The following is a 15,769-nucleotide window of genomic DNA, read 5'->3' as shown; positions in this document are numbered from 1 at the left end:
CGAGTTCAGACGTTAAGCTGAATTGCGAAAATAAAGGCAAGTCTCACTCGGGGCGCTATTAATGACAGAACTACCTGCTTTGATGATGAGTAGGATTGATTTCGGTATTCCGAACTGCATTCATCGGTTTTCTTAACAAGCCAAAACATATTCTTGGCTCTATGTAATGTTTATGCGATTTATTAACATTACGTTGTTCTATTGTTTTATTTTTATGATTATTCTAAGTCTAGTCTTTCGCATCGAGGCGACGAAGCAACAGACTGCGAGACGGCGCGAGCGTAAACAGTCCTCAGCTTTCTCACATCCAGCTGCGCCAGCGGGACAACAACAGCCGCCCCTCCTCAGAGGCAGAGCGCTGACGCTTTTCTTCTTCTTCTTTATTTTATTTTACGCACAGCCACGATTCTGACGCACAGGTGAACTTCTCTTCCCTCGACCGCGCAGCAGCAGCAGCAGCAGCAACTTAACGCGGAGTAAAGTGTTCTCCCCTCTAACCAACCCGAAACTTCACTTGAGAAGCTTAAAAGTTGAACCCGGAGCCATGTCCAGGAAGAAGGCAGCGAAGGGCAGAGGGACCTCCAAGAGCCCAAAGGCGTCTCCGAGCAGCGGGCGGACGGCGAAGGGTCTGGCCGCAGCCGGCGCGCCGTCCTCGGCTCTGGTCTACCCGAGCAAACCGTCCATCAGCAACAGCGGCGAGTTTTACGACATCGCTTTCAAGGTGAGCGGAGCTGGCATTTTGAGAGCCTCCCGAAACGCTCGCGCGGGTGAACCTGTCTGTCAGGGAAAGCACGTGCAAGTTTTCCCAGCTGCAAAATCCCACTAATTCGGCTTCACGCGGGCTGCTTTAATTCTGTGATGCTTCATATTCCTAAAAAAAAAAAGAAAAGTTAACTAAAGTGCCTCAGTGAGATTTTATTAGCTATTGTTTGAAACCTTTACAGTGTTTTGGTAACATATGGGAGCGTATCTGTTGTACACAAAAGTAAAATATGAAGAGTTTTGAAAATGAACAAAAACAAGTTGCGTTTTCGACGCATTCTATGTGGTTGCTGTCAATGTTTTGAAAAAATACCTTAAATTAGTTGTTGTCACATCCTTTGAACGTTATTTACAGTGCTTATAAATCTATTCTTTCTTTTGGATGCGGCTTGTCTATATAGTTTAATCTTTGTGTAGTGCGCCACAGTCTAGTGCAATAACCCAGAGGAGATGATGGAGGCAGGTTTCTATAATTAATGAGATCAATTAACTGCAGAGCAGGAGGAGGCTTTTGCTGGAGCAGGAGTCCAGCTGATAAAATATGTTTATTGCACCGACACACCCTGTAGTAGTAGAACATAATCATATAGCTTTGAAGTTATGATCAATAAAGCGTATATACACAAATTAGGTGCAATATTTGAATGCAGTGAGTGAGGTTCATGACTGGATTTTATATTTCAACTTTAACCTGAATTGAGACATTTAGCAATGCATTATATATTGTTTAACAAAATAATAGCAAGAAAAATAAAATGGTAAACTTTTTTTTTGTTGTTGTTAAATGGTGATTTGGACCAAAGATAAGTTGACCTGGATTGTTTCTAATCCAAATGGATGTTTTCAGTTTTTAAATGCGTAAAAGAAGAGCAAACATTGTGGAAATGTATAAAAAGTCAAACGATCCCATGCTTTTTTTTTTTTTGTGCTATTGCATAATTGTGAGATTATAGATTTAATATATTGGGTTTAAGTGACAACTATCTGCAGGTAGCAGTATTTCCTACAAAAACATTGTGCCAATGGAGCTCAGTGCTGCCCCCTATCAGCACTGATAGGGCACAGTGCTTTCTTCCTCCCCATGCACATTTTCACTATATATTTGTGGCCAATCAGAAGATCAATTCAGTTTATTTATGTAGTGCCAATTTACAACACGTCATCTGAGGGCACTTTACAAAAATCAATCCAATCATACACACATTCCAAAAAAGACTGTCACTCACATTCATTCAGGAGTGGATTAAATGTGTAATCAAACATGCATATTGGTGATATAAAGAGAAATGGCAATGGGCCTGACACAGAGCCACAAGAGGTGAGGTAAAGCACACCATTGCCTCGCCTCGCCCTGCCTCCAAATATCTGAACAAGCAAAATCAGCCATTTTGACCAGAAAAATGTTAAAATCATTCAGGAAACAAATTTCTAGGACAGTCAAGTGGACATATTGATTGTTCTCTTGTCATTGTTGGCATTTGACTTGTCATAGTGACTCACCTGCCTCCCCTGATTGCACGTCACTGCACTAATGGAAAGCCAAATCAGAGGCTGGTGATGAATTATGTCCAGTTCCTGAATAACTTGGATTCCTTTTAATTCTTTGGAAATGCTGGCACCATGTGTGGATAAGCGTTATTGTCACAGTGCCTTGCTAGGGAAGTTTTTTGCCTCTTAATTTTTGTTTTGTTGTCATAGTTTTGCCATGGTACAACCACAAACTCTTAAGGCATAAGGATTAATAATGGTGATTGATGTGGGTTTCTTCCAGAAAACCTTCCAAGCCCGGTGGTAGGGGCATTAGGGCAGTCCACCACTGCGTTTTTGTGTTGAAAAATATGAAAAGTTACAAAAATATGGAGGTGCATCATAATTTGGAAGAAAAAGCGTGTGAGGCCAACGGGCAAGTGCAAGGACGAAACAATTCATTGCATCAACTACAAACCTAACTTAATCTGTCTTTACACATAAATAATAAAACCTATTTAAAAATACATAAATGACACTTAGCCTGGTGGAGGGCAAGTAAAGCCTGGTGGCCCGCCAGGCTTATATTACTCTGTGGCTCTACATAAATCACTTCATAGGCCAACACAGACTAAGAAAAGCTGAATGGAAATGCAACAGTTTCATAATTTTGTTTGCAAAGGTTTTACACCACGTACCATTTCCCTTCCACTACAAAATCCTAAACTACTTTGTGTTGAAATCCCAGTTAATCACATCAAAGTTTGTGGGCTGACATCATAAAGAAATGTGGACATTTTCAAGCATGAGGATGCTTTTAGTAGACACTATGCTCTAAATAATTGTAAACGGTTATTACTTGAGGGCCAGTTTTATGCTAATGCGCTACTGCACTCAGTCTGCAGTCTCCACATGCTTTAGACCGAGCCGTGCATAAAGTGATGTAATTACTGTAAAATGCATGCTGCTACTTTGGCAGTTCACAGTAGCTTTCCAGTGTGATGCAGGGATATGTTGAACATATGAGTGCCGTTTATATTTAGGTTTTTTGAATTTATATTGAACTCTACAGGGCTTCCATTCAAACATTTATGTAAACGTTTCACGCAAAGCCACAGTTTCCTTTTTTACAGTCGGTTTCCTTTTTTGTTCCACTCAACAAAAGCTGTTGAGTGGAACTATGCTTATTAGGTCACACCCAACAGTAAACATATTTTCATAATCCATATGCCACCATTACTGTTTTAAAAGGCAGAGTGTTTCTTTTGGTGTTTTTTTTTTTTTTTTTCTAAACCAAGAGAAACATGTTTAAACTTTTTTTTGAAAATCCAAAATGTCAGTCGTATGATATGAGGAACGACTACGATGTGGACTGCATGTGAACAAAGTGAGATCTGGGAACTTTATCGACCAATGAAGTCGGCGGTGTTACTTTTCCAATATCTGAGCAGGGCTTAAGAGATTTAAATATTAAACATTTAATAGATTAAGCGATGGATAATCAGGGACGACGGACCACAGATGGAGAATGCAGAGGTAATTAGAATTGTAAAATGCAAATGGAAGACTTAATCATAACCTGCTCTGAGGAAATGTCAATCCAATCTTCCATCACTCATTCCCTGATTTGTACTCTGCCACGGACAGCCCGTCTCTGCATCAAAGCGACACATTTGAAACTCTTAACTGTTTTAAATGTTGCATCCAATCACTGAAAATGAATGATTATATTTAAATTTCATCAGGTGGATAACCATATGCTGTGTTGTTTCTGCTTTAGGTGATGCTGGTGGGGGATTCAGGCGTGGGAAAGACCTGTCTGCTGGTCCGCTTTAAAGACGGAGCCTTTTTAGCCGGCAGCTTCATCTCCACCGTCGGCATCGATTTCAGGGTATGCACTCACACACGCTCACATGAAGACATTCTGAAGGTCAATGTGTTCAGAGGTCATCACCTTTAGATGCTTCTTTTACAACGCCATGACAAACAACTAATACATTTTGAAGGTTTCTGTATTTTGTCATGTTACAACCACCAACTTTCATGGATTCTATGTGACAAACTAACATCTCTTGTGTAAAAAAACAATGTGGTTTTCTTTTTTTTTTTTACAAAGACAGACCTGAAAATTAAAACAGGCTTTGTACAGTACTGTTTTGCTTTCAAGTTTTGCCACGTTGTAGTTCTTGCTGATTGCTGAGGGTCCTGCTGGGCGGTTGATCTCTACCTCGGTCTCAATCGTTTTGCAGCTTCTGACAGGTTTTTTCTGGGACTTTCCTTGTTTGACTCCGACCAGCTTCCCTGTTGATGCATTCCCACAGTATGATGCTGCTACCCCCGTGTTTCCCTGTGAAGATGGCGTGATGTGCTACAGTAGTTTTCTGTCACACATTGCAAGTTCAGTTTTTGTCTTCTATTGTTATCCCCTCATCAAAAACATCCCTGGATTGTTGCTTTGATTCTTCCATGCATGTTTTGAGAAATCCTTTTAACTTCCTGTGGCAACCATTCAGCTCTGCTAAACGCCTGGGTAGACATTTCAAAGCGACTCCCCCACTCAACTCCTTTAGACTAGCTGAAACAATTTGACAAACACCTAGTGGAACTGCACATCTTTAAACATTGTTAAAGGGTTAATAGAAGAGCGATGTTGTGATGACTTTCTGAAAGCGGAGCTTCAGGAAGAGGAAGAGTTTTTAAAGAGACAGAGGCCCAATTTGAAGGCGTTAAATTAGGAATTGAAATTTCTCTTCAAACCAGATTTAATATACATAGCCCTTTTATAACAAACAAAGTTAACAGTTAATTCATTATTTTACAAAGTGGCACAATGTGCCTGGAAAACACACAATACTGCCTCTTTAAATATAAAAATAAAAGCTTGGATTCATCTGATTTTCCACTTTGGTTGTGGCAGCAGAAATAATATGGCAGTCACATGAAAAATAAGAACTTGAACAAGACAGAATATGAACATCAAAGCGTATGACTTCTGCTTCATGAATCCCTCTGTGTGTTAAATATTTCGACTGTATTATGACTGAGATTCCCTTTCCTCTAAGGTGTCGCAGATGAATATTATAATGACATCCTCAGAACTATTTTCCACAATAATTACCTTCTGGAAAGAACCGACTCTTAAATCTAGAATTCATTAAAGTCTGAACATTTCCTGACATCATTAGTAGTTAATCGAGGGTTTTGACCTTGAACCAGATATTTTCCACACCCAACAACATGTTTGACCTGAATAAAGCAAACATGTCAACAATAGTTTAAAAAGACTGTTTCGATGGGTGAATGGATTATTTGTTTTACTGCTAGTGGCAAACCAAAGTACTGGCTACAGTGCCTTGAGGGACAATTACAGAGAGGTGTCACAATGGCAATAAAAAAACAATCACCCATTAATTGTGGCTGCTGAGGACTAGGAGAGATGACCGGTCTCTGTCTTTTACTGCCTTGCTGCTCCCCGAAGCAGGATGCCCACAGAATCTGACACAGCGCTTTAGAGAAACCCACCCCAACACCAGCACCACCCAGGAGGTTTCTGAGCCCTGATTCACTGAGGCTGTCAAGCAGAGCTGCTTGTAGGGGAGCAATAGAGTAGAAAGATGCTCAAATCAGGTCAATAAACACAGAACTGAAAGGTGGGATTCAGCAGCGCAGCAGACTGCTTCAGGATATGTAATAATTGGCATGTGTACGCACACTAGTTTGGTTAATCACAACTAAAGTAAGGTTCTGGCATCTCTGTTAAAGTCATCTTATAACAGTATTTCAGTAGAACATTGTTTTGTCTCAATATGTCAGGGAGACTGATTACCCAAGTGTAGTTTTGTGTTTCTGTTCACACCATTGATTGCTTCCTATTTTAGATCCAAACTCCTCTAAATATATCCTTTTTCATCTGCAGAATTTGAAACTTCTTTGATTCTTAGTTTTTTGTTTTTTTTCCCAGCCTGGAGTTGCTACACTCCCACTCACTTGCTGTAACCGAGTCAGCCTCCGTTGCTACGGCTGCGTACCAGTTCTCTATGCCCAACGAGTTCAGCTGAACAAAAATGGAGTTTGCTATCGCACACGGTGGCCCTCGGGTAACGGAGACAAGAAATGCTTTGTCAGGGTAGAATAGTTATTCCTGACTGAGATTTCCTGTTGACTAGCAAAAATATGGAAGATTTTAAAGCTGTGGCCTAAAGGCAGGTCACTGCATAACAACCCAATGGCAGATATTATGCAAAGAGGAAAGGTCAAAGGTTCTTTTTTCCCCATCCTCCAACCTAATGAAAGGGTGTAGCAGTAGGGGATGGTGTGTCAGAAAACAAAATGTATTGAGTTAGAGGGTCATGTGCCACTGGTGACTTTGTTAAAAACTGGGCAGCTTGTTTTTTTTTCCAACACCAAAAAACACGCAAACATTTCCCACACAAAGATCAGAACATTCAGTCTGTTACAGTTTTATGTTTTCAGGCCTGATGTTTATCTTACAGTTTTTAATAAGTGATCGCTGTGTTAGATTAGCTACCATCTAATTAAAACCTGCTGTACTGATGATCTGCCAGAGAGTTGGTGTGTGGGTTGCCTTTCTTTAGTTTTATCTGAACTGAATTCTGCAGCACTTTACATGTTAAGGTTGTCAAAGTCAAGCTAGCATAACTGACCTACTTCCTTCTTCCTCACTAATTATTTTTTAATTAATTTTTTTTTCTTATCTGGTTATCTAGTTGTCGTAGTGCTGACAATTAGTAGCAAAGCACTGTGTCCCTTTTTCTTTTATATATATCAGCAATACATTTAAGATTTAACGTGTTGGGTTGAGAACTTGGCAGCTAAAACCAATGGCTGTCATTGTCAGTGAGCAGCTTTTTTTTTTGTCATCCAGCAAATAGTTAGGGGGAAAGGTGGTGGGCTCTAGAGCTAGTGACGTCACTCTGCAATGTGTCTATAACCACTTAAATGAGATGTTTTCATATTTCATGCACGACACTAACGCTCATCATCAGCCATCAATTGGTGTTTTATTCACCCAAAATCTTTAAAGTTTCCATCAATTTGCAGCCGATTTCATTCATTGTCAGCAGACTGAATGTTCAAGGAAAGTACTGCCAGAGATGCTTTATTCAAAGAGCTTTCTAATTCTTCTTAAAAATGAAGCCAACCAGTGTCTGTTTCTCCCAAAGCTGATTTGTTTTTAAATTTTTTTTACATTCAATTAAAATTGAATTAATTTTAATTAATTTAATTAAAATTAAAATCTGTGAGCTTCAAGCTGACTTCAACCTTGAGAAGCTTGAAATGCAGATTCAGGTTTTAGCCAATTCCAAATCCTCCACCTATTTTTTCAGTTTCAATTTGAGGTGCTGGACAAGACTTTCAAATTATCCTGAAACACTTGAAAGCAGAATAGGTATAATAGTACTTTGCAATCTGATGGTTTAATAACCTACGCAACAGTTAAAAAAACAATCAATATTTGTTATTGAGCTCGTATGTCTATTAATTCAATAATGTGGCAACTAAAATGATTTTTTGAGTTGAAAATGTTGCTTATTTTGTCAATATGGAGTCTTTAAATTGTGGTTAATTAATTACAAACCCTCCAATCAACTCAAACAGAATTTTTAATGGCGTCTCAGCACTAATATTAATTTCAAATGAGGTGTTGCTCAACTAGGTGTGAGAGGGCAGTCCAGGTTAAATGAAACTCTGTTTCCAAATCCATCAACATACTGTGGTATCAAAAAAAAAATCTATTTAAGTATCATGTAAATTCCAAAAGTACATTGTTTTATCTAGAGGGAAACAAAGAGCTACTTTTCTCATCTTTTGGAAATGTATTCTGGTCTTTGTGCCCATCAGGCACTGAAGTGTAGTAAAGTACTGCTCTTTAGTTAATATATGCGGTTAATGCAGGAGTTGGAGTTAAAAAGCAGCACTTTTCAGCACCGTCAGGGATGTGCTCTGGTGACCTTTGCAATAATGAGGTGATGGTGTCCGAAACCTAGAAGCAGAGGGAAAGTTTTTCTGGAAAAGAGGGTGGACCTGCGAAAACCTTCTGTGCTGCTTATATTTTTCCTCACAGAAAGAGACGACGCACCAGAAATCAAACTTCAAACGCCGCCCCTCGGTCCCTATTGTTTTCTGTCTTCCCCAGCGAGGCCTCAGTTAGAATTGCTGATGAGTTTCATCTCTTTTCACACTGGAAGAAGTTTTATTTTTTACTAACACCCCTTCACCTCCGAGGCTTACATATAAATATCTGCCCCTTATTTCCATAAACTTTTTGTTTTTTGTCTTTTTAGATGGAGTTGCAATTCACCGGACAGTTCAGTTTATCTAAATAGCTACAATTCTGTCATCTTGAGGCACTTTTACCACAAAAAGTAATTTGAGTTCAGTTATACATACATTCTAGCAATCCCTCATAGTGAGCATGCATGTGGCGACAGTGGAGAGGAAAATCCCTCCTTTAACAGGAAGGAAACTCCAGCAGAAACAGGATCTGGCTCAGAGTGACATTACACAAACTTGAGTTCTGCTCGCTCCTTTATACACAAATGGTTGTTACTTTACCTTTTAGCTCAGTTAAGTTATAACTGAAACAAACAGCTAAATGGTTGAATAGTTGTATCTTTGTTGCATGTACAGGTGCAAGTGTTTTTTTTTGTTGTTGCTTCTTTTCAACTTAAAAAGTTGAAATGTCCTCTACTCCTTTGCTGCGGTTTTCTTTATAAGAACAATATAATGAATACAATTTTATTTAAAAGCACTTAAAAACAAGTACAGCACATTGGCCAATGTGATGTACACTAAAACAAATGAAACAACAATTAAGAGTTACAACTTGTTCTCTCCATAAACCATGGCGTGAACATGCCAATTTACAACAAAAATGCTCTTGTGCATAGCAGTAGAGGCAGAGTTTATCATTTTTTTTCTTTGATTGGTAAGTGGTTGGATATGGAAAAACACTCTAAAGTAGAGCATTCTAAAAACTTTATCTTGAACCTTTTTAACTTGTCAGCTTACTTGTGATACAGAGAAACCAGTTTTTTGACGATTCATCATGGATAACTGAATTATGACACTCAAGACATAAAAATTCTCAATGGAAAAGAAAGAGTTGATCATTAGAAAATGTCTTTAAAGTGACATTTCTCCTACTCATTGCATCGCCCGACTGTCTGGTTTCATCCATAACCTCGTCAAGGTCATGCTCCTCCTGGTTTAAGGCAGCAGCTCCTGATCACTGAACTCAGTTTCTTTGGATTCTTCCAGGAAAATCAGCTTAATTCTTCCCACTCCAACTCCTGCATACCGATGGTCTGGACTGCTGCCAAAACTAAGAGCCACTGTTTTGCTCTTTTTCATCGTTGCTGTGTCTTTTAGTCGAACAGTGACCTGAAGCTTGCAGCCTGCTGATGCTGGTTCTGGTCCATGCTGTGTTTTTCTGGATGAACCAAAACAGCAATTAATTATTACGATTACTTTGTCCTTAATGAACCCTGTCAGTTATCTGTGCTACATAATGCTGGAACTAATACATAATATAGCAGGTGAGTAATTTTTTGATTAATTTCTTGATTAAATAATCAAATAAATGCAGGTTTTCTTTCAAAGCCTGCATTTTCCTGAAATGTCCCCCGCCTGCCATTTACAGTCTGATTGGGAACATTGTTTCAGTTTATACAATTAGGTTTTTAGATGCATTGTAAAAAAAATAAAATAATGTAGCTTGTTGCATTGTTTCAATGGTTTTGTTAATGGGTATTTGTTGGCAATAAAATCTTTCTGTATTGATCTTGGTAAATACCATTTGTTTCTATGTGTAACAATGTACTTGATCTTATTTTTACTTTTCTTAACTAATCTGTTTTTTTTATTTATTTTTTACTCTAGAACAGTTATAGATCAGTTCCTCTTAGATATTTTAAGCTGTAAATATAGAACTCCATCATAACTTTACAGGAATATTTCAGCGTGGTTTTATGTGAGTTACTCTCCTCCCTAAGGTTGTTGAACATCTTTCCATAAAGACGCTTGTAGGCAGACCGTTCCATCGTTCCAGCTTTTCATGGACTCTGCTCTGTTCAGGATGATTGAGAATCATCCATCTGCTTGAGGCTCCAACAACTCATAGATCATGTCAGTAACACCTTTTAGGCTCCTCCACAGTGAATGCATCACCAGCTTTGCATTAAGAGAGCTTTGCACCTAGAATTTAGAGAGACCAATTAACCTAACAGTCATGTTTTTGGACTGTGGGAGAACCCACGCATGCACAGGGAGAATATGCAACTCCATGCAGAAAGACCCCGTGCCGGGAATTGAACCCAGGACCTTCTTGTTGCAAGGCAACAGTGCTACCAACTGCGTTGGCACACTGTGCACTGTGCAGCCTCACATTAGAAGTATTTTTTGAAAATGATCTTTTTCACTAAGCCCACATTTAACACTCCAGTCTTAAATGTCATGTTTTCATCAGCTGTAAGCAGGAAATCATCATAATTAACACAAATAGACTTGACGTTCACAATATTGTCAAAATCACTGTGTGCAAGAAGCAGAGTTTAATTTAAAGTATCCAATCATCATCCAAAAACTGGACAACAGTTTGTGTCAGCATATGATAAATTATTGTAGCTGTCATGGCACATCTTATCATTTCTATTAGAATATATTCACCCAAAAACTGTACATTTTGTACAGTTTTAGACGATGAAGGCTGTGAATTCCTTCTCTTCTCATTCTCATCATCCTCAGCTTCTGAAGCAGTTTGGCTTCTGTCTCTAGTGGTTTCTCAGCAGCTGTTTTCAGAGTGAAATGTTGCTGGGAACATTAAGCATGAGATTACAGTAAGCTGTCTTTCCTAAGAGCGTAAGGCAGCGTGTTCATGGGAAACGTGTTCATTTGAGAGCAGGCAGTAGAACTACTCAGAGAAACATGCTGGATCTCCTGACTGTGATCTCTGTAATTAAAGGAGTAAAATAGATGGTTGTTTACTGGCACACTGAGGAGCACGTTGCCTTCCAAGAGTATTCAGGCACCGTAATCTTGCATTTTGTCATGCTGACACCTTTTTATTGGGATGTTGAGCACAAGCACAAAAGAGAGCATAATTGTGAATTGGAAGAAAAAACAATTTTTTAAAGTAATCTGAAAAGTGTAGAGTGCACATGTACTCTGTTTTTAGGGATTTACAATCTGCTGCGAATATATCACCATTGCAGTATTGTGTGTACAAAGGATAGTTTGGAGCGGAATATTTGTTGGCAAATGTGTTCAATGTGTTTTGAACCTGCGTTTTTCATACGAACATAACATTCAGCCAGAGAGTCTTATGGCAACTGATATTCACACTGGAGATTAAAAACGATGCCCAAAATGCTGAATGCAATATGTATCGCACGGTTGAAAAAACTGCAATGTGAATTTCTTTCACTATCACACCACCCTCTTTACTCTAATGCTCCTAAATAGAATAAGTAAATATAGTCCACTTGAGTGTAATTTTCTCAGTACAAATCCAGTTGTTGTGTGGGGAGCTGAGATGTTTGCTAAAGAACATTAGTTAAAAAGTCGACTTAAAAAAGAAAAAGAAGTTGTCAAGATTATATAATATTTTGAAAATACTTTGAAGATCGCAGAAAGGTGATCTATCCAGGTGAGACAAAATGGAACGTATTGATTTGTATTCCAAACAGAATGTCTGCAGCCCATCACCGTAAACATGAAAAGTATTGCAGAGATCACAGATTTTGTTTGAAATATGACTGGGTTCAAAATGTAATATTTTATTAGCGTAATTCATCTCCCGACTTTCAAGTCCAAACACCCCGCCAATAAAAACTGTACCTGTGATGTTTGAAGCGTTACCAAGAAAAACCTGAAGCTGATTTTACTCCTCTGTCTTGGGGAGAAGTGAAGACAAACGATCTGGATTTGTTGTAGTCTCTGTTTTGGACCTGATTAATTTTTTCCTGGTGTGTGACGGGGCTGAAGTCGGTCTACTCCTGCAGACCTGTCATAAACACACACACTCTCACAGTCCAGCCTGCTTGTCTGCTCCGTTTTACCTTTTTCCTTTTTGCATCACATGACTCCTCAAGTACTTGTTGTACTCCCAGGAGACCGTTGTTACGGGCGAGTAACCATGACAACATAGCAACTGCGCGGCGACTGCTTCTATCAAATTCTGCCCGTTTAGCGAGGCAGATGGCTCTCGGGCTTGTTTTGCCTCAGGTTTGCCTGAGGTGGAGATGTCGACTGTTTGGATGTTGCTGTACCCGCTGAGTAACCGTGACCACATCTGGACATGGTGGCAGATTTTCAGATGGGTCTGTCACGCACCGTTTTGATTCTTGCCACGCTGGATGATGAAAAGCTTTACCTCACACTCACAGCTGACTTGTGTTCTCTGAGAGCTGGAAGCCTTCCAAGTCAATCAGAGTGGTTCAGTGAAGGCTGCTGAACAGCTCCACTGGAGCGAGACGAGGTTAAAGTGTTGATCTGCTCCCCACGCAAGGCTTCACATGGAGAATTGATTTCTTCCAGTGAGAAAATAATTATTTTCTGCTCGCAGCATAACGGAATGGTTGATTGTATCCGAATTGCTCATGAAAACACAACGCACGTTTTTGGCGTCCGTGGGATTTTGTTGGAAATGTTTACATTTCACATCTGGTCTCAACTTTTTGATAAAATAAAAAAATTTGACACCAGTTTAGGTTTAGCCCACATCATGCGTCAAAGGACAGTTATCCCTGATACTGGCAAATGCATGAAAACTTATGAATTTGAAGAAAGTTACAAAAAATCTTAAAAATTGTTCTCTCTGTGTTTTCTGGCATTTATCAAGTACAAATAATTTTGATAATTCTGACCTAAAACAAGATAATTTTGGTCTAATCTTTTCCTTGGACAGAGGCATGCATGTCTTTTTATTCAGTGCATGTAAGCATCTTTAAAAAAAAAAAAAAGGGTCCAGCTCCAGATGGTGATGTCTGAAGCTTCAAAACCCACACCCTTTCTACAACAGATGTCTTGCAGAACAGGAATTTTCTTTCTACTTTATCCGTCTGTATGTAAAGATTTTTACACTTATTGACCACTTGCAAAAATATATAAATGCCCTCAAAGGTTTACACATACTCTGCTAGCTGGGAGTAATCAAGCCACTTCTACTTTTGTTTGAAGGACTGAACCTTTCTACCGACAAATCTGCACATAGTCTGAGGGACGGCATTTCACATTTGATCGTAGTCACTCCATCATTTATAACTAGAACTGTTGTAGGAAGGAGGTCAAGTTGTTACATAAATCAAAGGAACAGGTCTCCCTTAAAACACAATACTGAATCATTCAGTTTGCTGCCGCTCACAGGATGTAAAATGTGCTTATCTGATGAATTATTTTACGTGGGTGAATGAATTTTTAGTTGGCTGGAAAGAGCAGTTTGTTAGCAAACTGCCTCATCACGCGCGGCGCGAGGAAAAGATTTGCCTCTGATTTATCGCAGTTGTGAGAAATCACAACACAGCTGCTAAAACTTCTGTTCCCTCCATATGGAGCGCCGTCTCTTCTTCGTCGTTATTTTTCACAAGACTGCAACTTCACACAGGGTGCGCGTTTGCTTTGAGCAGTTTGTTCCAAGGAAATAATTTTAGCAAAATATTATCACAGAAAAATTCAGGGATATTTAGATTTTTTAAATTTATTATTATTTCTATTTTGGTCTGGCCTGATATATATATATTTTTTATCTATTGTAGAAATTAAAAATAACTTTTTATTTATAACCCTACAGTTTAAGTTAATTTAAAAGGACCAGCCAGTTGTAGTGCAAAAGCAAAGAAATCCCAGGCTGCTTAGGAAGCGCGTACTTTCACCCTATTTTAACTCCAAGCACACATTTCATACTAATTCAATAGCATCTACAGTCTAGATTCAAATCCATGTTAAATTCCAATTTCTTATTTTTCACCACACAAATCTGACCATTTGCTTTTCTCTGTTCAGCTTTGCTGTTATCTGGTAAAAATCTAAAGAAACTGCAAAGTACATAGAAAGTACAGTTTCTTTTTAAAAAGGTTCACAGACCGTCGGACTTTCTTTTAACCATGAGATGAAATGAGAAGTCAGTTCAGCCGCCTCAGCCAGGAAATCTTCTTATAGACTTATATTTAAGACGTGCAGGACAGGATTCTGGCAACCAAACATCACATAATTGGCTTTTAAGAGCTGAATGTTGTAGGTAATTTCATGCTTTTTGCACTGGCAAAATTTCAAAAGTGGAGACCAGATTAGATTATTTTTGCATTCAAATGTACAAAAAGATGCCATCAAGCATTTAATTTAGCTTTATCCATTATTAGTGATGAAGGATAATAATGCTGCAGCTGCTTGTCTTTCACCGCATTAGAGGATCGGAGCTAATCATGTTTTTCTTGAGTTCTTTTTTTTTTAATGTCAGATCACTCTGTAGGTTACAGGTTATTATATTATTGTTGTGTGCCAGTGAATCCAGCTAGCTCTTTGCATTCAAATCAGATTCATAGTTTTTGTAATACTTCCCATCACTTTCTTAGGCCACTGTGGGTGATATCTGCATTGTGTTTCAGGTAAAATATTGTTCTTCTTTTTTTGCTGTTTTTGGCTTAAAACATTAAAATAAACGGTACATGTATGCAATCCATCACTCTTATTATTACAACACAGTTTTTAAATAACAGTTAATTAACTATGAGGCATGTCTGTAGGCAGATGGCTGCAGGTTGGTTACCTGAGCAGCAACAATTCACACACAGCTCATTAATTAAGCTAATCAATCAAACCATGTTTTTTTGGACTGTGAAAGGAGGCTGAAGCCCACAGAGAAATCCCATTCATCACAGGGAGAACATGTCAGCTTCATGCAGAAAGACACGGCCGGGCATAGAAACCAGGTTTTTCTTGCTGCTCTTGATCTACATCATTTTTCATATTTTTGTGTCACTAATGTGAAGTAGTAACTGTGTTTCCATGTACGCTTTAAAAAAAAATAAAAAATTCAGATTGCTGGAAGCGGCCAAATTCAAAATAATTTACTCAATTTTACAAAAATGTCAGACGATCGCTTGAGGTGTTGGGAGGGAAAAAAAAGAGTTTTTGCATGATTTATTGTTTTTCTCTTTTCTCCCTTTCCACCAAAAACTGGATGATAAAAGTCTTCAGTCTGGTCCCTTTTAAAAGAGTAATTTTGTTTGGACTTGATTATTCATCTTGTTGTTTGTTCTCTTGTTTATTTATTTTGGATATTTAAAATGTCTCCCAGTTCCAGTGTTGAATGTTCATTAGGATTTAAAGTTTATTGATCGTTGAGAATGTGCTCTTGCATTATTGTGCCATTATTATTATATTACTCAGGTTATCTCAAAACAACAGTATTATCATTTGTCGCAATAACTTCTGGAACAATTTATCATCCAGCAAAATTTGTTATCGAGACACAGACCGCCATCCAATGGTGAGACAGAGACACAAAGATTGTAAAAAGTAT

At 38.6% G+C, this 15,769-nt stretch overlaps 1 protein-coding gene across 1 annotated transcript in view; it reads left to right on the top strand.

Moving 5' to 3' along the window:
* Positions 1-145: 145 nt before the first annotated feature.
* LOC116726780 (ras-related protein Rab-26-like) overlaps positions 146-15,769 on the top strand; it is an 82,246-nt gene continuing 66,622 nt past the window's right edge. The window contains exons 1-2 of the mRNA XM_032573664.1: positions 146-721; positions 4,010-4,120. Coding sequence (XP_032429555.1) covers positions 545-721; positions 4,010-4,120 — 288 coding nt within the window. The 5' untranslated portion in view covers positions 146-544. The remainder of the gene's footprint in view (positions 722-4,009; positions 4,121-15,769) is intronic.

This window comes from Xiphophorus hellerii, chromosome 10 (genome assembly GCF_003331165.1).
Source record: "Xiphophorus hellerii strain 12219 chromosome 10, Xiphophorus_hellerii-4.1, whole genome shotgun sequence".
Classification (NCBI taxonomy): domain Eukaryota; kingdom Metazoa; phylum Chordata; class Actinopteri; order Cyprinodontiformes; family Poeciliidae; genus Xiphophorus; species Xiphophorus hellerii.
Note: the sequence above shows the minus strand (reverse complement) of the source record. Positions and strands in the feature narration are given on the sequence as shown.